This window comes from Oncorhynchus gorbuscha, linkage group LG03, assembly GCF_021184085.1.
Source record: "Oncorhynchus gorbuscha isolate QuinsamMale2020 ecotype Even-year linkage group LG03, OgorEven_v1.0, whole genome shotgun sequence".
In the NCBI taxonomy this organism is placed as follows: Eukaryota; Metazoa; Chordata; class Actinopteri; order Salmoniformes; family Salmonidae; genus Oncorhynchus; species Oncorhynchus gorbuscha.
The window spans coordinates 72848221-72870659 of NC_060175.1; the positions used below are offsets into that span (position 1 = coordinate 72848221).

A 22439-nucleotide genomic window follows, 5' to 3' on the forward strand; every position below is an offset into this window, starting at 1 on the left:
AGTCTAATCATTAGACTACAATGTGGAAATCATCTTACCAATATTGTATTTTCTTGTGTGTAAATGAATAAATATAAACCAAATCATATTGTGATATGTGGTACCGATAACTTTGAATGGTGATTTGGAACTCAACCCTACGATGTGACACGAGACCCTTTCAAATGGTGATTTCGGACGATTTCAACTGAGAGCACATGTTCACCATAGAAGACAATCACTGGACAGTCTTCTTGGGAGAGCGAATTAGCTTAATTTGTAGCCTATCCAAATGTGGGTTATTCTTTTTATAGGAGACATACATTTTTTTGTTCCCGGTTATTAAAAGTGCTGCTGTGAGAATTTACATAACACCTGTTGCGCAATTCAGGGATATGAATAAACACTTCCACAATAATATAAATATCTATTTCGAAGTTTAACTTGTACATGTAACGTTTACTGCAAACTTTATTAAATACAATTTATATTTAGTGCAGGCCTATATTATTGGCTGTTGTTTTGCAAGGATTTTCCTGCGGCACACAACTTGTCAGGTGGAAGCCAGAAACTTATAAGGTTTGTCTAAACTTCCCATTTAATTATTCAATATTGCAATTGTTGGTAGTCTCGCTCGCTCTCATTACCATATCATGTTTTTATTCACAAACATAACTTTCTAACTCTGTATTGGCCTGCTATGTCCGTTTTAAAGTTAATCATGAAAAATATGCATAGACCAACATGTCAGATTCAAACAGAATGGCGATTGGGACAAAAATGGGAAATGAAGTGTTTTAAAACAAGCCAGATTAAAAAGGAGTGTCTGCTGCAAAAGGCCCATGATCATCCGACATTGGAGGTGAGCGAGATAAATGTCATCTGACATTTTGCGCAGCTTTTGGCACTCTCCGCTCCATCTACATACATTGTAGGCCTACTCTTGCATTATGTTAATAGTAGGCTAAGTCTACACACACACACACATACATATACACACACATAATATATATATATATATATATATAGAAAAAGGGAATGGCAAATGGGAATAGGAAGGTGAATTGGCGAGTCACCCGGCTGGGTCAGAATTGTGCACTGCCCGGCTCCAGCGGTGCCAGTCATGTACAAATAGGTTTAAATATCTTCTGTAAAAATAAAATATATAAAAACTATCGTCTGTTACATCACAATGACGTTACCATCGACGGTGTCTCTCAAAGGGTTGGGCGATATTGTATCGTAACATCGCCCAATGCCAGTGCTTTCAAAAAGTATTCATACCCGTCCACATTTTGTTCTATTATTACAGCCTGCTTTCAAAATGGATTACATTCTCACCCATCTACACACAATACCCCATAATGACAAAGGGAAAACATGTTTTTAGAAATATTAGAAACATTTATTTTAAATGAAATACTTTGTAGAAGCACCTTAGGCGGCGATTACAGCTTTGAGTCATCTTGTATGTGTACGTCTGTATCAGCTTTGCACAACTGGATTGGGGGACTTTCTCCCAATCTTCCTAGCAGATTTTCTCAAGCTCGGTTAAATTAGATAGGGAGTGGTGGTGAACAGCAATCTTCAAGTCTTCCCACAGATTTTCAATAGGACTCAAGTCTGGGCTTTGGCTGGGCCACTCAAGGACATTCAAATTCTTGTTCTGAATCTTCACTCCAGTCTAAGGTTGTTTGCATTCTGAAGCAGGTTCTCATCAAGGATTTGCCTGTATTTGATTACATTCATTGTTCCCTTGTTCCCTCTATCCTTTTCAGTCTCCCAGTCCCTGCCTCTAAAAAGCATCCATAGCATGGAGCTGTGCCTGGTTTTCTCCAGACAAAGTGCTTTGTATTATGGCCAAAGTGTAACATTTCTCTAATCAAAAACCGTTGTCCTTTTGGCAGGTTCTCCCATCTCAGCCAAATAACTTCTGTAGTTCTGTCATTGGGTTCTTGGTCACCTCCCTGACCAAGGTCATTCTTGCCCGGTTGGTCAGTTTGGTTGGATGGCCAGCTCTAGGCAGAGTCTGGGTAGATCCATATTTTTTCAATTTCCCAATGGAACGGTACGGAACGATGGACTTCCGGGTTGGAGCGAGCGGTCGCATCAGCATTTCGCTCCACAGGTAGTATAACCTTTTCATTAAATTTCATTACATTTCATTATAGTACAACGGTTTGATTTGTCTAATCTTTAGCAATTTCTTCTTAGCTAGCTACATAGCCGTCTTTGTATCAAAGATAATTGCGTAATTATCGTATTTCGTCGTCCTAACGTAGTCTACACTGCTATTTGCCCAGCAGATAGCCAGCTAGCAAACGTCCACCGATTAGCAGCACTGTAGCACTGTAGAAACTATTACACTCAACTGAACGACTTGATTAGTGTAGTGTTAGTTAGCTACATAGCTGTCTTTGCTGTCTTCGTATCCAAGATAATTGTGTAGTTTAGAGTGTGTTGTCTTAGAGTGATTATCTTAATTTACCGAGGTTAGCTAGCCAGCTATTTGTCGTCCTTAACGTAGGTGACTCTGCTAGCTAGCCAACAGCTAGCCAACGTCTTCCGAATAGAACTTCGCACTCAACAACCCGGTCGCATTCACAGGTAGTATCACATTTTCATTTCATTACAGTACAACGGTTTGATTTGTTTGATCGTAGCTAGCTACATAGCAGTCTTTGTATCAAAGATAATTGTGTAGTCTAGAGCGATTTTCTAGGTTAGCTAGCCAGCTATTGTCGTTCTCTCTTAACGCAACGTAACGTAAACAACACTGCTAGCTAGCCAGCTAGCCCCCGAATAGCAGCACTGAAGAAACTATTACACTCAACGGAACGACTTGATTAGTGTAGTGTCAACAACGCAGCCACTGCCAGCTAGCCTACAAAGTCAACAACGCAGCCACTGCCAGCTAGCCTACTTCAGCAGTACTGTATCATTTTAATCATTTTAGTCAATAAGATTGTTGTTACGTAAGCTTAACTTTCTGAACATTCGAGACGTGTAGTCCACTTGTCATTCCAATCTCCTTTGCATTAGCGTAGCCTCTTCTGTAGCCTGTCAACTATGTGTCTGTCTATCCCTGTTCTCTCCTCTCTGCACAGACCATACAAACGCTCCACACCGCGTGGCCGCGGCCACCCTAATCTGGTGGTCCCTGCGCGCACTACCCACGTGGAGTTCCAGGTCTCCGGTAGCCTCTGGAACTGCCGATCTGCGGCCAACAAGGCAGAGTTCATCTTAGCCTATGCCTCCCTCCAGTCCCTCGACTTCTTGGCACTGACGGAAACATGGATCACCACAGACAACACTGCTACTCCTACTGCTCTCTCTTCGTCCGCCCACGTGTTCTCGCACACCCCGAGAGCTTCTGGTCAGCGGGGTGGTGGCACCGGGATCCTCATCTCTCCCAAGTGGTCATTCTCTCTTTCTCCCCTTACCCATCTGTCTATCGCCTCCTTTGAATTCCATGCTGTCACAGTTACCAGCCCTTTCAAGCTTAACATCCTTATCATTTATCGCCCTCCAGGTTCCCTCGGAGAGTTCATCAATGAGCTTGATAAGCTCCTTTCCTGAGGACGGCTCACCTCTCACAGTTCTGGGCGACTTTAACCTCCCCACGTCTACCTTTGACTCATTCCTCTCTGCCTCCTTCTTTCCACTCCTCTCCTCTTTTGACCTCACCCTCTCACCCTCCCCCCTACTCACAAGGCAGGCAATACGCTTGACCTCATCTTTACTAGATGCTGTTCTTCCACTAACCTCATTGCAACTCCCCTCCAAGTCTCCGACCACTACCTTGTATCCTTTTCCCTCTCGCTCTCATCCAACACCTCCCACACTGCTCCTACTCGGATGGTATCGCGCCGTCCCAACCTTCGCTCTCTCTCCCCCGCTACTCTCTCCTCTTCCATCCTATCATCTCTTCCCTCTGCTCAAACCTTCTCCAACCTATCTCCTGATTCTGCCTCCTCAACCCTCCTCTCCTCCCTTTCTGCATCCTTTGACTCTCTATGTCCCCTATCCTCCAGGCCGGCTCGGTCCTCCCCTCCCGCTCCGTGGCTCGACGACTCATTGCGAGCTCACAGAACAGGGATCCGGGCAGCCGAGCGGAAATGGAGGAAAACTCGCCTCCCTGCGGACCTGGCATCCTTTCACTCCCTCCTCTCTACATTTTCCTCCTCTGTCTTTGCTGCTAAAGCCACTTTCTACCACTCTAAATTCCAAGCATCCGCCTCTAACCCTAGGAAGCTCTTTGCCACCTTCTCCTCCCTCCTGAATCCTCCCCCCCCCCTCCTCCCTCTCTGCAGATGACTTCGTCAACCATTTTGAAAAGAAGGTGGTTCTGCTCACACTGCCCTACCCTGTGCTCTGACCTCTTTCTCCCCTCTCTCTCCAGATGAAATCTCGCGTCTTGTGACGGCCGGCCGCCCAACAACCTGCCCGCTTGACCCTATCCCCTCCTCTCTTCTCCAGACCATTTCCGGAGACCTTCTCCCTTACCTCACCTCGCTCATCAACTCATCCCTGACCGCTGGCTACGTCCCTTCCGTCTTCAAGAGAGCGAGAGTTGCACCCCTTCTGAAAAAACCTACACTCGATCCCTCCGATGTCAACAACTACAGACCAGTATCCCTTCTTTCTTTTCTCTCCAAAACTCTTGAACGTGCCGTCCTTGGCCAGCTCTCCCGCTATCTCTCTCTGAATGACCTTCTTGATCCAAATCAGTCAGGTTTCAAGACTAGTCATTCAACTGAGACTGCTCTTCTCTGTATCACGGAGGCGCTCCGCACGGCTAAAGCTAATTCTCTCTCCTCTGCTCTCATCCTTCTAGACCTATCGGCTACCTTCCATACTGTGAACCATCAGATCCTCCTCTCCACCCTCTCCGAGTTGGGCATCTCCGGCGCGGCCCACGCTTGGATTGCGTCCTACCTGACAGGTCGCTCCTACCAGGTGGCGTGGCGAGAATCTGTCTCCTCACCACGCGCTCTCACCACTGGTGTCCCCCAGGGCTCTGTTCTAGGCCCTCTCCTATTCTCGCTATACACCAAGTCACTTAGCTCTGTCATAACCTCACATGGTCTCTCCTATCATTGCTATGCAGACAACACACAATTAATCTTCTCCTTTCCCCCTTCTGATGACCAGGTGGCGAATCGCATCTCTGCATGTCTGGCAGACATATCAGTGTGGATGACGGATCACCACCTCAAGCTGAACCTCGGCAAGACGGAGCTGCTCTTCCTCCCGGGGAAGGACTGCCCGTTCCATGATCTCGCCATCACGGTTGACAACTCCATTGTGTCCTCCTCCCAGAGCGCTAAGAACCTTGGCGTGATCCTGGACAACACCCTGTCGTTCTCAACTAACATCAAGGCGGTGGCCCGTTCCTGTAGGTTCATGCTCTACAACATTTGCAGAGTACGACCCTGTCTCACACAGGAAGCATCGCAGGTCCTAATCCAGGCACTTGTCATCTCCCGTCTGGATTACTGCAACTCGCTGTTGGCTGGGCTCCCTGCCTGTGCCATTAAACCCCTACAACTCATCCAGAACGCCGCAGCCCGTCTGGTGTTCAACCTTCCCAAGTTCTCTCACGTCACCCCGCTCCTCCGCTCTCTCCACTGGCTTCCAGTTGAAGCTCGCATTCGCTACAAGACCATGGTGCTTGCCTACGGAGCTGTGAGGGGAAGGGCACCTCAGTACCTCCAGGCTCTGATCAGGCCCTACACCCAAACAAGGGCACTGCGTTCATCCACCTCTGGCCTGCTCGCCTCCCTACCACTGAGGAAGTACAGTTCCCGCTCAGCCCAGTCAAAACTGTTCGCTGCTCTGGCCCCCCAATGGTGGAACAAACTCCCTCACGACGCCAGGACAGCGGAGTCAATCACCACCTTCCGGAGACACCTGAAACCCCACCTCTTTAAGGAATACCTAGGATAGGATAAGTAATCCTTCTCACCCCCCCCTTTAAGATTTAGATGCACTATTGTAAAGTTACTGTTCCACTGGATGTCATAAGGTGAATGCACCAATTTGTAAGTCGCTCTGGATAAGAGCGTCTGCTAAATGACTTAAACGTAAATGTAAATGTACGCTTGGAAACTTTCAACACTAGAAATGATTTATTCCCTTCCCCAGATATATGACTCAGAACAATTATCTCTGAGACCTATGAACAGTTCCTTGGTAAGGTATAGTTTTTGCTCTGACACACACTGTCAACTGTGGGACCTTATAAAGACATGTGTGTTTCTTTCAAAATCATGTCTAAATAATTGAATTTGCCACATGATCAAAGGAAATTGGATGCACCTGAGCTCAATTTGCAAAGTGGTGTGAATACCTATGCAAATGTAGTATTTCTCCATTTCATTTTCAATAAATTAGCTAATTAACATGTTTTCACTGCGTCATTATGTGTAGATGGGTTTTTATACTTTATCCATTTTGAATTCAGGCTGTAACAACAAAATGTGGAATAAGTCAAGGGGTATGAATACTTTCTGAATGCACTGTAAATCATGATTGGAAGCTACCAATCAAAAGTTACAATGGAGTCCTCAAGAGGCCACCTCACATTGATGTATCTCTAATTCACCACTGCGTAGTGCTATATACTGTAGTCCTACGGAGTATTAACCCATTTGTCTAGGCAACTTGAGATCAGTGTTCATAGTGTTACTGTTAGAGCAGTTTATGAAAAGGCCTGTTAATTATTTTGAAAAATAAAAAAGGATATGTATATAAAAATACTTACCTTTATGTTTGAAGAATATTTTGTTATAATGAAGGAAATATCTACTTGTGGTGGTCGGTACTGTTTAAGATGAGGACAATTATTCATATTTTTTTTAATGAGCATGACCTTATTTCTTGTACAGCATATCATTCATATTCCATTCACCCAGCTCAATGTAACATCGATATGTTTGGGCTACTACATGAGACTCAAATATTCCCTATAGCCATCATGAGGTTGCTACAACCTAGCCTATGAATGAAATTTTACAATGTAGGTGCACAGGTTGAGATAAACATTCAAAGTGACAGACAGCGACACATTATATTGCCTTGCACACTCTTGCTGATCTAAGTTGTAATCATTAGTCTAATCATTGGAGTTTCATTTGGACAAATTCTGGTATGTTTATGGCTGTTTCGTTCGGTTTTCTTCCGTTTAAGAAATGTTTTTCTACAGAATCGGTCGGAATGAATACACCCCTGATCACATGCAAACAGTTCACTTTCATTGCAGCCGCATACAAACAGCATGATCACTTTGCTCATTGCAATTCCTTCTCACATCTATGCGCTATCCTCCTCTCTCGCATTTTTCCTTCACTTGTGGACTTCAGTGCACAACACATTAGTGGTCTGTGACCAGGCAACAACAAAAAAAACGTTCCAAGTCGAACATTCATATCATAACTGCTACACAGCCTACATTGTTGTCAACATATTAGCTAGCTAACGTCATAGTTAGCATAGCTAATAGAACTGACGCATTAGTAAACCCATACAATCATGCAGTAGAGTGTACAGTCGGCAAACAGTTTAGCATTTACACCGGCGGGCCTGTGGCAATAAATTAAGAAAACCAAAAGCTCAGCTTGACTTAGAAGAGTTTCAGTTTTGGATAGCCATAGCCAGGTAGCGAACATAGCATCTCTCTCTGAGCCGGGTGTTTGTGTAGGCTAAACTAGCTAGCTGCATTCGCCAAGTAAGCGAAAGTGAAAAATGAAATCTCTTCTCCATTTTTGAAGAAATGTATTTGTTCAACAAAGACTGACACAGACTGTTACCTTGTTTTTTGGAGGAAGATGAAGACCACACATCAGTATTTTGTTTTTTCTTATGATGGCTGGTGTCTTTATGGATATGGACCTGTGACAGAGGATATGTGCCAAAACAGTATTAAAACCATGGTTCAAATTTACAATTCTGATTGGCATTTGTATTTCCAGATACAGATGAAATAGTGACTACAGTGACTATTACACACCTTAAATTTAGTGGTGCTGGATTGCATGTTGAGCGGCATGTTTGCACCTTTGTTGCCCTCTTGTGTATCAACGCAGAACACCAGCTAGTGAGATAAAAGAAGAGAAAGAACATGATACAGTATTCACATTGGACATACATTGATAGACTTAAAACAAGGACATTGTTCCTGTTCCAATGCTTTGTATTTTGCTTTATTTCAACCACATCTCCCTTCTCTAATCCCTCTATATCACTATATCATCCCCCTCTTCTTTCTTTCCCTGATCCCGTTTCTTTACTTCCCTCTGTCCCATCTGTAGGACAGGAAACACTCTGAAAATCATTAGGTCTGAAAAGTGCTCAACAATTCCAATGCAGTTTTTACATCTGCATATTTAGTGTAAAAATTTTATTAAAAAAAAATACATGAAAAAAAAAAATAATAATTTAAAAGTGCACCAAACCTGAATTATGTCCGCCAACTTCTGTAATCCAGTTGTGTTCATGAATATGCCTGGTTCTGTTAAAAGAAATAAACACTTATAGTATCACCTCCATCACTAACTATGTTCAGACACTCCACATTCAAATGGCAATGTAAGGTACAGCACTAGAAAAGGCAGTGAAAAGTGAAAGCAAATAATGGAAGGCGTAACTTAAATCCTAAAACTACAATGATTCAGGACTTCAGACAAGTGGACATACAATAGCTCAATAATAACGTTTTAGAATTTATTGAATTAGCTTTCAAAATGTTATTTCAGATTTGAACTTGATATCACATCAGAATGGCTGAATAAAGGGGAAGCCATATGAACAGAGACTCACTTCCAGCCAGATATCCAGTGATCTGCTCCAGGGCTTCAAAGATGGGCGTCCTTGTGTCAAATGTGAGGTGAGCCGTTTGGAACAACTCGTAGATGAAGCTGAGAGGGATGGTTTAAAGTGTACAGAATGTGGATGAGCGCTTTCTACGATTCATACCCCTTGACTTATTCAACATTTTGTTGTGTTACAGCCTGAATTCTAAACAGATTAATTAATTAATCCTCACCAATCTACACCCAATAACCCATCATGACAAAGTGAAAACATGCTTTTTGAAATGTTTGCAAATGTATTGAAAAAGAAAGAGAAATATCTCATTTACATTAAGTATTCACACCCCTGTGTCAATAGATGATAGAATCCCCTTTGGCAGAGATTTCAGCTGTGAGTCTTTCTGGGTAAGTCTAAGAGCTTTGCACAACTGGAATGTACAACATTTGCACATTCATCAAGCTCTGCCAAGTTGGTTGTTGGCAACTACTAAACACCCATTTTCAAGTCAAAACTATAACTAGGCCACTCAGGAACATTCAATGACATCTAGGTAAGCAACTCCAGTGTATATTTGGCTTTGTGTTTTAGGTTTTTGTCCTGCTGAAAGCTGATTTTGTCTCCCAGAGTCTATTGGAAAGCACATTGAACCAGGTTTTCCTCTAGGATTTTGCCTGAGCTTAGTATTCAAGACATAATGTTCATTTCTTTGCCACATTTTTTAAAGTTTTAATTTAGTGCCTTATTGCAAACAGGATGCATGTTTTAGAATATTCTGTTCATATTCTGTAGTTATTTTCACTCTGTTATTTAGCTAGCTTGTGGAGTAACTACAATCCATCCTCAGTTTTCTATCACAGCCATTAAACTCTAATTGTTTTAAAGTCACCATTGGCTCATAGTGAAATCACTGGGTAGTTTCCATCATTCTGGCAAATGATTTATGAAGGACGCCTGTATCTTTGTAGTGACGGTGTATTGATACACCATCCAGTGTGGTTAATAACCTCGCCATGCTCAAAGGGTTATTCAATGTCTGCCCCCCACCCCCCACCCCCCACCAATAGGTGCCCTTCTTTGCAAGGCATTTGTTGAATCTGTGTTTGACAGTCACTGCTCGACTGAGGGAACTCACAGATAATTGTTCAGTGCATTCAGAAAGTTTTCCACATTGTTACAGCCTTATTCTAAAAAGGTGTGTGCCTTTCCAAATCATGTCCAATCAATTTAATTTATCACAGGTGAACTGCAATCAAGTTGTAGAAACATCTCAAGGATGATCAATGAAAACAAGATGCAATTTCGAGTCTCATAGCAAAGGGTCTGAATACATATGTAAATAAGGCATTTGTTTTTTAATGTTAATATATTTGTAAAAATGTATATTTGTTTAATCCATTATAGAATAAGCCTGTAATGTAACAAAATGTGAAAAAGTCAGTGGGTCTGAATACTTTCCAAAGGCACTGTGTATACAGTGCCAGTCAAATGTTGACACACCTACTCATGCAAGGGTTTTCATTATTTTTTAAAACTATTTTCTACATTGTAGAATAATATTGAAGAAATTAAAACTATGAAATAACACATATGGAATCATGTAGTAACCAAAAGTGTTAAATCAAAATATATTCTATATTTGAGATTCTTCAATGTAGCCACCCTTTGCCTTGATGACAGCTCTGCACAGACTTGGCAGTGTTTGAATAGTTATGCAAGTTATTTCTGCTTTTTTATTATATTCGCAAACATTTCTAAAAACTTGTTTTCGTTTTGCCATTATGGGGTAGTGTGTAAATGGATTAAATAAAAACATTCTCTCATCAGTTTTAGAATCAGACTAACGTATCAAAATGTGGAAAAGGTCAAGGGGTTGGAATACTTTCCCAATGCACTGTATTTAGGCTTGCTACAGAAAAAAAAATACTTATTGACTCAAGACATTTCACCTTTTCATTTTTAACATAATTCCACTTTGATATTATGGCGTGTATAATCTCTCAATTTAATCCATTTTAAATTCAGCCTCTAAATACAACAAAATATGGAAAAAGTGAAGGGGTGTGAATATTTTCTGAAGGCACTGTAAATGCAAGCATGATGCTTTGAAGGGCATTACAAAAAAATACACTAATGGCATGAAGTGTAAAATGTGCTTTACCCTTCATTATCTTTGGAGATGACAGCAGTAACCAAATGCGTAGCCTGTCAAGTGCTTTTGCAATGGTGCTATGAGGTGAGTTCCAAAATAAATGCACCAAATTTATCCTTAATTCTCTTTTGGGCGGTGATGACAGCCATAATCAAAAACCTCTCAATATTAATATCACGTATACCCTCTGCAAAACCCAGAAGCACACACCTTCCAGGTTTGGTGATCCCCTTGTCCGGCACGTCGTAAGAATCAATGGCCGCCTCCAGATCGAGAAGTATCTCTGCAAAAACCATTTATGTAAGAAGGGAGTTGTGCAGTGCAATCTCTACGATACTACACATTTAAAACATTAGACACATTCATTGGTGAAATCCCATTCTTCTTAAAGCAGCAATCAGCAGTAGAAACAATAACAAAGCAGTCTCCCTTGCCCTGGTTTGGTAAAAAGCTGAGGGATGGGGCTGGAAAAATGTAACCACTCTCAAATGCATAGGGCTAGAGATGCAAGAACTGACCATCAATATCAAAAAGATAGTTTTAACCATGTGTTGAAGCTATATAGGGGGCGGCAGGTAGCCTAGTGGTTAGAGAGTTGGGCCAGTAACCGAAAGGTTGCTGGATCGCATCCCCATGCCGACAAGGTAAAAATCTGTCATTATAACCCCCTGAACAAAGGCATGATTCCCTGGTAGGACGTCATTGTAAATAAGAATTTGTTCTTAACTGACTTGCCTAGATAAATAAAGGTTAACGTTAAAAGATATCTATAGTTTTTGTTTAAAATGTTATTTGTTTACAACCATTGGCATAAAACAAGCTTATATTTTGGGTTCTGATGGGGTACGACTAAGCTCATAAGGCATTTATAAGTTAAATTCTTCATGAATCATTGGGTACATATAATTCATTTATAAGTCCAAAAATGGATGTAGCAACTGCTGAATGTTCCTTTTAAGAGAGGAGTGTATGATGGTTGCATGACAAACAGGATAAAATAACTTACGTTTTATTTTAGCAATGGTGGTTATGTCCAATTTCAAACCTGGAATGAAAGAATTATTAAAGGTGGCACTTTCAAATAAAAAAAAACCTTTTCCGTTTCAAATTGAACAATGTAGTAAAATTATTGTCATAATACAATTCACACATTACTCAATCAATGGAACCAGGAGGACATTACTTCATTGATCTCTGCATATGAATATGGGGGGGGGGGGGAATCATGAATGCTTGTCCTTACAATGAGTTTGCAAATTGTGTGGACAATAATTATTCTGACCCCCATTTATGGATTCCATATTGAAGTCCTCTGAGACGTCTCCTCGCCCGGCCTCTTTGGCCTGCTCCGCTAGCAGCTTGTCCACAGCATCAATAGCTGATGCCAGGTCGTAGGGAGTGAGGTCAAAGGATGTGGACTCCTCACACATCTTTTCCTGTGGGCATTTTACGTGGTCAGAGCAGTCAGAGGAAAAATTTACAGTGGTTCATGTTCATAAGGGTAAACAACAGAAACAGTTTCCTTTGTTTTGCAAATGAAAAGGAGTACTTTGTTTTCAAAAGATCCAGGTAGTCCATCCCTGTTTGTCAGTTTTCTTCCATTTAGTGACTAATGGATATTTTCCTGTTCATGAGTTTTGCACAAAGTGCTAAATACCTGAAAAATGGTCTCGTAATACATGGTAACGGTTGAACCGTAATCCGCCATGCTTAAACCTTTCCAATGGAGGAATATATTAGGATGTTGGTGAATCATTTCTGCAGATACTCGCAAGCTCTGTCAGGTTGGATGGGGAGCATCGCTTTACAGCTATTTTCAGGTCTCTCCAGAGATCGGGTTCAAGTCCGGTCACTGGCTGGGCCACTCAAGGACATTCAGAGATTGGTCCCAAAGCCACTCCTGCAGCCGAAGCCACGTCTTGGCTGTGTGCTAACGGTTGTTGTCCTGTTGGAAGGCGAACCTTCGTCCCAGTCAGAGGTCCTGAGCGCTCTGGAACAGGTTTTCATCAAGGTTCTCTCTGTACTTTGCTCCCTTCATCTTTCTCTCAATCCTGACTAGTCTCCCAGTCCCTGCCTCTTCTCATGGTCTAAGAGACCTTTAGGTGCCTTTTGGCAAACTCCAAGCAGGCCGGCATGTGTCTTTGACTGAGGAGTGGCTTCCGTCTGGCCACTCCACAATAAAGGCCTTATTGGTGGAGAGCTACGAAAATGGTTGTCCTTCTGGAAGGTTCTCCCATCTTCACAGAGGAACTCTGGAGCTCTGTCAGGTTGACCATCGGGTTCTTGGTCACCTCCCTGACCAAGGCCCTTCTCCCCCGATTGCCAGCTCTAGGAAGAGTCTTGGTGGTTCCAAACTTCTTCCATTTAAATCAAATCAAATCAAATTTTATTTGTCACATACACATGGTTAGCAGATGTTAATGCGAGTGTAGCGAAATGCTTGTGCTTCTAGTTCCGACAATGCAGTGATAACCAACAAGTAATCTAACTAACAATTCCAAAACTACTGTCTTATACACAGTGTAAGGGGATAAGGAACATGTACATAAGGATATATGAATGAGTGATGGTACAGAGCAGCATACAGTAGATGGTATCGAGTACAGTATATACATATGAGATGAGTATGTAGACAAAGTAAACAAAGTGGCATAGTTAAAGTGGCTAGTGATACATGTGTTACATAAGGATGCAGTCGATGTTGTAGAGTACAGTATATACATATGTATATGAGATGAATAATGTAGGGTAAGTAACATTATATAAGGTAGCATTGTTTAAAGTGGCTAGTGATATATTTACATCATTTCCCATCAATTCCCATTATTAAAATGGCTGGAGTTGGGTCAGTGTCAATGACAGAATGATAGAGGCCACCATGTTTACTGGGGACCTTCAATGCTGCAGACATGTTTTTATACACAATCCTGTCTCGGAGCTCTACAGACAATTCTTTTGACCTCATGGCTTGGTTATTGCTCGGACATGCACTGTCAACTTGAATTTACCATAGGTGGACTCCAATCAAGTTGTACAAACATCTCAATGATGATCAATGAAAGTCTCATAGCAAAAGGGTCTGAATACTTATGTAAAAAATATATAATTTGTAAAAATAAATTGGCAACAATTTGAAGAAAAAAAACTGTTTTCAATTAATCATTATGGGTTTGTGTGTGTTGATTGATGAGGAAAATGTTTTATTTAATCCATTTTAGAATAAGGCTGTAACGTAACAAAATGTGGAAAAAGTGAAGGGGTCTGAATACTTTCCAAATGCACTGTATAGTACTGCAGTAGGCAATCAGAGTTGGGAGACTGTAGAGACAACAGCCAGCAGCCAGCCACTTGGCAGCCTTCCAGATTGAGAACAAAGTTGTAATAACTCCAAACTCCTGGACGGGGCGGGGGGTTGGAGGAAGACACAGAGAGACAGGAGGCTGCCACTGAAAGCAAACCAGTTTTGCCTGAAATTAAAATGGAGACATAATAAATAAATCAACGTGGCTGGTTCTCATTTTTTCTTCCAACCTATAAAATGGATTGAGGTTGGGGCTTGGGGGGACTAAGGGTGGCAGTGTCGACACACTATGGATGCAGATCTCGATTATTTGGCTTAGTCATGCTCGTGCTCTGCAGTTTCTGTTTGTCTGGCAGTCATTTTATGGCTGCTCTTTAGTTTCACAAAAGCAGACTACAGCTACCTTACTGAAATAAATATATCTAAACTCTCTATCCACACAGTGAAAAACAATAGTTGTAAAGGTAAGGCCAACTGTGTGACGAGGGCTATAATGATGATAATGGACATTTTTCTCACAGGGGAAGAAGCCAATCAGGGCCAACGTTCAGTAGGCAAACATTGTGGATAGAAATGTACTATTTATAACAAATATGCCTCTCTGACTCTATTCATGACCATGTTCCACAATGTTATAGTGCTGTGCGACGTTTGTTCTTGGTAGCCATGAGGAGTTGGTTTTAGAGCATATGACTGCCGGGTTATTATTGCAAAGTCAGAAGCTCCTATTAGTGCTGGGAGGCTGGGCAACAACAGCCTTGCGTGACTTGCACATCGCCTCCCCATGTTCTATTCCGTACCCCACTCCAATCTGGTTGTGGTCTAAAAAGGCAGGCAGGGAGGCTGTACACTGACTGCAGTGCGGTGTGTGTGATCAGGCAGTGGCCAGATTGCATAACACCCAGAGGAGAGCAGGTTGTTCTCAGGCTCTCTCACGGAAGGCTGCCACACTGGCTCTGGCTGGAGGCGGTTTAATAGGACACACCAGGATAGTGTTGTTCAGTAGGAAGAAAAGGTTGTAAAAAGGCAAGGTATTACCTGAATTTGTCCAGTAATACTTTTTTGATTTTCATGTTTTACAGTGTGCTTTAGTGAACACAACCCTGGAGGTAGAGGATAGAAAATAACTGGGATAAAACAGAGAAGTATTAAAATACCCTCAAATAAAAAAGGTGACATTCTGTACAGTTGACTCACGAAGCATTTGATCTCAAATCAAATATGCTGAAGTAGAGACAAATTAAACTATTTAGCTTTACTTTCCAAATAAATACATAGGGGAGTGTATATTGATGAAATGTGTTGGTGGTATTTTTTGCAACTTGCAGTTTTACATATATTTTTTGCAGAACTGTGTGCACAAGTGGCAATGTGCCCCATCAACATTCTCTTATAAAAAAATGTATCTTCCTATTGTGCCCCGATGAAGGCATTTAGCCAAAAAAAGTGCTTTGGATAATCGACTCCCTTAAAATTGTATTAACATTTTCCTTTAAGAGAGGCAGAATGCTTTATATCTTCATGGAACTTGGATGTTTCAAAATGGTGTTGGGTGAAGAAGGGGATCATCAATTATCAATGACCTCCATTGCTCATGAATAAACCAAGGAGACCTGCAGTCCAACTTACCACGTTATGCGCTTCGTCGAAAATGACCACTGCCCCTTTCAACTCGATGTTGTGCGCCCTGCGACTCTGTCAAGCATTGAGGAAGAAATGTAAAATGAATTGTGAAAAGGGCACAATTTTGTGAAAATATACTTTACAAGATTTTAAAAGCCAATATGTAGTCTGTATGCATCCATGTCATGACTAAAACATGCTAATATAGCAGTCTAAAATAAGCCTGACAGGGGTTTAATGGCTAGCACATGAGAAACCTGTGCAGTAAGTAAGATTGACCAAGTACCTAAAAGCAGCACTTACAGACTCTTTCAAGGCAGGCATGACACAGCAGTTTCTAACAAAGCCTATATTTGTACTACTATTAAGCAACTAACTGAAACTGAAATCTAAAATATTGTATTATAACTTTGCAGAGAGAGAAAAGAGACCACACATTTCTTTAGTGTGATTCAACAATAATACATCATAACGAGCAGTTATATTTGATTCAACAAAGCCAGTCAACCGACAAGTCAACCAATCTAACTTAGTAGCATTGGATATACTGTATGATCCTCTAAATTCTTGTTTGATTAAGTAAATGACTTGCTAATACTATAAAGCTAAAGAACGGTCAAGACCATTTTCAGGGAGAAATTGTGCCTCCTCATACATCAGGGTCGTATTCACTCGGCACCAAACAGAAGACAACAGACTTGGAAAGAGAGGGACTACCTTAACTTATCCAATAAGAAACCTTTGTTTTTGTGCAAAACATTTTGCTACAGTGTGCACTAATAAATACGACCCATATGGCCTCGCATTCTCAGAATCACAGAGGAACACTTGGCTCACCTTTGGGTCCAGGAGATAGTTGTAAGGCATGAATATGATTTCTGCCTGCTGTTTCAAGGAACGTGAGAGGTAGTATGGGCAGACCCTATGGAAACAAGGCAACTGTGAGACAAAGAAAATGGGATACTCCAGGAAACAAATACATTTCCAAATAAGGGATATTAAAAAGTCCTCTCCAGAAATAAGTCAATGATTGCATGAAGAAAGAGTATGGCAGAGAGAAAAAAAACAGATGAGTTCAGTGTGATTTGGAATGAAGATGATAGGCACAGGTTAAAGACTGAATTCAATGAATCTTCATTAATAAGTATGAAAATAATTGACCTTGTAAAAACACAAGTTTCAAACTAAACCTCCCTGGCAAAACGGTAGTTGAGTGAATAATTACAAATCCCATATAGCTACATCCAAAAGTTTGCCTCTAGTCCTTACACCCCCTGCCTATCTGAATTGCAAGACAAATTAATTACAAAACATAATGCCTCAAAATACATCCTCCTGTTTCCCAGGTTTCTATTAGTTGCCAGTGGGGGTGGCACATCAGAGGGAATCCAGTAGGCTGCCATACTCTAACTGATAGCTCCAGCTATAACTGAAAGCCTTCATATCTGGCAACCGGCATCCCCTGAAACAGCCTTCGCAGCTTAAATGCTCCAGAGACATTAATATTCCAATATGCCCTCCACAAACAAGACTAATGATACCGGTTTGTAGCCAAGCTGGTGAGGCTAGGGGTTTGGAAGAAGGGGTGGAATAGTGGAAGAAGGGGTGGAATAGTACAAGAAGAGGTGGAATGGGAGATTTCATACCTTTGCTTGTTGCCAGCTTTCACCAGATCTTCAACATCCAAAATGGAGTTCACCAGGTCTTTATCCATGCTCTTCTCTGGAGATGGGAGAAAATCAAAGATCCGATTTCACAATTAATTGCAGGGATTTTAATTAATTAAACTATTGGTCAATGACAATTACTATGTTGGGGGAAGACAGCTGTACACAACAGCTTATGAACTTCTGTTTTTACTAGATTTTGTCAATGCCCTCAATCATAGAGGATAATAAAAGTCAGTGCTTAAAGACAGTACCAGGCATAAAGATACACATATTACTAGTTTACTATATTATAGTAGTGTTCTATTTAATTCTGTGGTATGAGCCATCCTCTCTCAATCTCTTTACACACATACCTTCAACATTGTTGTAGAAGACGCAAGACCTGGTGGATATCTTTTGCCTACACATGTGAACCTGGGAAGAGGATACCATGTCAGTCAGATTCAGGATATATCAACTGAGGCTCTGAAATCCCCAAATAATGTCTAACATGTATATTTATGGATAAAAATAATTTGTAAAGGACAGAATGTGTTATTTATACCGTAAAGATTGAAAACTGTAAATCATGTATTATAGAAGCAAAACATATGGATTTGGTAAAGTGATTAGAACAGGGTATAGACTGATTTGGTAAAGACAGAACACAAACTAATTTGATGCCTCACACATTCAGACTTGATATCTACTAATTGCACATTGACAGAAGCTCACTGCACCTCTACTGTCCACCCTAATATGGTTGATTCATCACAAGCTGTGTTGACCTCTCCAACTTTATTCCTATCCTTTCTGTACCTTAAGGTGGTTGCTCTCCTGACGCATCACCTCCGGGTTAATACAAAGCTGCTCCCTGGATCCTAACACGCACACTTTGGGCCTGAACGTCAGAAAACAACACCATTTTAACACTGACGATAATTGCAACGTACACGAGGGTGTGAGTCTTCTAGGATTAACAAGAAGGCCCTTACCTGTAGGAAGTGTTCTTTAACTCATTAATGACCTGGGTCAGCTGAGAATGTGTCCTGGATGCATAAATGATCTTTGGAATATCAGTATAATAAGCTACAAGGGACAAAGACATCATAAAAGGGATTTACAAAATGTATTAACATACAGGTGTAAATATAAAAGCATGGTGATCTACTAAAGAAAACGAAATGTAGTATGTATAAACCGTGTTAAGAGAAACGACATAGTTTGTATCAGTATTGATCAGATTATGTGAACTGGACTGCATATTTTGCTGGATTAGCCTAGTTTTGCAATCAGCAACATCGGGATGGCAGTTATATGATAGATTAGCCGTTTTTCATGCAGAACAGATGCTATGTGTGTGGTGCCCATACTTGTTGTGTCTCCATCTGTTGCAGTGGTCCCCCACGATGCCAATGGTGTGTTGGGGAAAAGCTCTGCTCCTCCCATTTTTTCTGCTATCTTCCTGGCAGAAATGGTGTCTTTGAAGTAGTCCTTCCAGGCAAGGGTGGCACACAGAAGGCATAGGGTTTTGCCCGTGCCTGTCGGACTCTCCAGAACCCCATTTACCTTCTGAAATACATTTATTAAAATGTGTTTCAACCAAAAAGTTTCAATAGCGTTCCCCTTGCACTGCTGAGAATCTGTTGGTTTGTGTAGCGGCACCTGTCCATACATGGGGATTAAGAGTTTACATTTCCACTGTCGCTAGGTTGTTTACATTAGACTTTTTTAAAGTATTCATTTGTATCAATTCCTGCATTTACTAATTCAGGTTGATAGCTAGCTAATGTATTTATCTGAACATGTTGACCAACCTCAATCTGTCCCGACGGCCAATGACATTTTACAAAAAAATGCACTTCCTGGATAGCTTGCAAACTTTGATAGCAAAATGGGCATGTTTGAGGGTCCATAAAGAATACTTACGTTTTGTAGACACTCAATCACCTTGCTCATATAATCCTTCTGACATTCGTATGGGGTGAAAGGGAAATCCACATTTATCCCTTTCAAAGTCAGGGGAGGCATCGTTTTTCAGCAGGCTCGCGCAGCTTGCTAGCTGGCTACATTAGCAGATTAGTAAACGAGCTCTTTAGCTAAAGCAACCTAACAAGTACCGGCTGTCAAGCCACAGACAGAACTGGTCATCACCTGAAACATAACTAAAGCCGTATGGAAGATGTATCTCCCCGAATTCAAATCACCGGAATTAAAGACAGTAGTCAGTGCGGTTCAACTTTCATGATTGGCGCGAACTCAGTGCTTTCACACATGCGCAAAGGCATGGCTCTTTGCTGCCTCTTGATAGGCTCATCTACTAACTCGATGGACATTAGATTATTATGTGCTCTGACTGTTGATGTGTTTGCTTGAATTGAATTTGTATAGTGGCAAATGCTTATAGTCTTTATTCACAACATAATGTCTGTGATATTTTCCCGGCAGTGTCATTGATATGAAATCAAAGACATTTTGCGCACACACACACACTTGCAGACTACACAACCACACTCAAAGACAGACAAACATGCTAAGAGGTATGCTCTCTTTCTCTCTCTGGTAAATTAGCAGAGCACTCAGAAATGATCAAAAGCGCCTTATAAACCGGGTGGTTCGAGCCCTGAATGCTGATTGTCTGAAACAGTGTTATAGCACAGGTATGACAAAACAATACTTTTATTGTTCTAATTACTTTGGTAAACAGTTTATAATAGCAATAAGGCACCTCCGGGGTTTGTGGTATATGGCCAACATACCAAGGCTAATGGCTGCATTCAGGTACTTACTCTGCATTGTGTCATGTATACCCAATGGTATATTGGCCATAGACAGTACCACAAGTCCTTGGTCCTTATTGCTTAATTAGACATAATGTATTCGTTTTAGAAGTTGATCTCAAAAAGCCAGACAGAAGTAGATAATAATTGTTATTCTGTCTCTCACTGTTCAAATAAACCTACCATTAAAATTATAGACTGATCATTTCTTTGTCAGTGGGCAAACCTACAAAATCAACAGGGGATCCAATACCTTTTCCATCACTGTATATATTTTATATTTTTAATTCTTTAAAGTAGCCACCCTTTGCCTTGATGACAGTTTTGCACACTCTTGGCATTCTCTAAACCAGCTTCACCTGTAATGATTGTCCAACATCCTTTTCCCAGGAGTTCCCACATATGCTGAGCACTTGTTGGATGCTTTTCCTTCACTCTGCGGTCCAACTCATCCCAAACCATCTCAATTGGGTTGAAGTCGGGTGATTGTGGTCATCTGACCAGGTCATCTGATGCCTCACCATCACTCTTCTTCTTAGTCAAATTGCCCTTACACAGCCTAGAGGTGTGTTGGGTCATTGTCCTGTTGAAAAACAGATAGTCCCACTAAACGCATACCAGATGGGATGGCGTTTAGCTGCAGAATGCTATGGTAGCCATGCTGGTTAAGTGTGCCTTGAATTCTAAATAAATCACTGACAGTGTAACCGGCAAAACACCGTCACACCTCCTCCTCCATACATCACGGTGGGGAGCACACATTTGGAGATCACCGTTCACATACGCTGCGTCTCACAAAGACACGGCGGTTGGAACGAAAATTCTCACATTTGGACTCATCAGACCAAAGGACAGATTTCCACCGGTCTAATGTCCCTTGCTCGTGTTTCTTGGCCCAAGCAAGTCTCGTCATATTATTGGATTCCTTTAGTAATGGTTTCTTTGCAACAATTCGACCATGAAGGCCTGATTCACGCAGTCTCCTCTGAACAGTTGATGTTGAGATGTCTGTTACTTGAGCTCTGTGAAGCATTTATTTGGACTACAATTTCTGAGATGCAGTTAACTAATGAACTTATCCTCTGGGTCTGCCTTTCTTGTGCCGGTCCTCATGAGAGCCAGTTTCATCATAGCAGTCGATGGTTTTTGCGACTGCACTTGAAGAAACTTTAAAAGTTCTTGACATTTCCCGGATTGACTGTCCTTTATGTAATGATGTAATGATGGGACTGCCGTTTCTCTTTACTTATTTGAGCTGTTCTTGCCATAATATTGACTTGGTATTTTACCAAATAGGGCTATCTACTGTATACCACCCCTACCTTGTCACAACACAACTGATTGGCTGAAACGTGTTAAGAAGGAAAGAAATTCCTGTTAATTGAAATGCATTCCAGGTGACTACCTCATGAAGCTGCTTGAGAGAATGCCAAGAGTGTGCAAAGATTGGATACCAAGCAGCATGTTGAGGATCTTCAGAGAAGAATGGGAGAAACTCCCCAAATAAAGGTGTGCCAAGCTTGTAGGGACATACCCAAGAAGACTCAATGCTGTAATCGCTGCCAAAGGTGCTTCAACAATGTAATGCGTAAAGGGTCTGAATACTTGTGATATCTCAGTTTTTTATTCATTATAAGTTTACAAAAAGTTTTTAAAAATGTTTTTTTCTTTGTCAATATGGGGTATTGTGTGTAGATTGAAGAGAAAAAAACTATGAATCCATTTTAGAATAAGGCTGTAATGTAATAAAATGTCAAGGGGTCTGAATACCTTCCGAATTCACTGTAGATACAGTTGAAGTCAGAAGTTTACATACACTTAGGTTGGGGTCATTAAAACTCATGTTTCAACCACTCCACAAATTTCTTGTTAACAAACTATATTTTGGCAAGTCGGTTAGGACATCTACTTTGCGCATGACACAGGTAATTTGTCCAACAATTGTTTACAGACAGATTATTTCACTTATAATTCACTGTATCACAACTCCAATGGGTCAGAAGTTAACATACACTAAGTTGACTGTGCCTTTAAACATCTTGGAAAATTCCAGAAAATGGGGAGGCAGCATCATGTTGTGGGGGTGCTTAGCTGCAAGAGGGACTGGTGCACTTCACAAAATAGATGGCGTCATGAGGTAGGAA

General features: G+C 41.3%; 1 protein-coding gene across 3 annotated transcripts in view; it reads right to left on the reverse strand.

Moving 5' to 3' along the window:
* The window catches only part of rtel1 (regulator of telomere elongation helicase 1), a 61201-nt gene extending 41414 nt beyond the window's left edge, over positions 1-19787 (reverse strand). For all 3 annotated transcript variants that reach the window (XR_006838176.1, XR_006838175.1, XM_046343633.1), the window contains exons 1-15: positions 19445-19787; positions 18889-19087; positions 18511-18604; positions 18335-18416; positions 17890-17950; positions 17513-17588; positions 16704-16788; positions 15873-15938; positions 12225-12378; positions 11949-11987; positions 11153-11225; positions 8800-8897; positions 8436-8491; positions 7991-8074; positions 7791-7872 (exon numbers count right to left, since the gene is read on the reverse strand). Coding sequence is in view for 1 of the 3 variants with exons in the window: in XM_046343633.1 (XP_046199589.1) it covers positions 7791-7872; positions 7991-8074; positions 8436-8491; positions 8800-8897; positions 11153-11225; positions 11949-11987; positions 12225-12378; positions 15873-15938; positions 16704-16788; positions 17513-17588; positions 17890-17950; positions 18335-18416; positions 18511-18604; positions 18889-19087; positions 19445-19546 (1351 nt within the window). In the remaining 2 variants the exon portion in view is untranslated. The remainder of the gene's footprint in view (positions 1-7790; positions 7873-7990; positions 8075-8435; positions 8492-8799; positions 8898-11152; positions 11226-11948; positions 11988-12224; positions 12379-15872; positions 15939-16703; positions 16789-17512; positions 17589-17889; positions 17951-18334; positions 18417-18510; positions 18605-18888; positions 19088-19444) is intronic.
* Positions 19788-22439: the final 2652 nt, after the last annotated feature.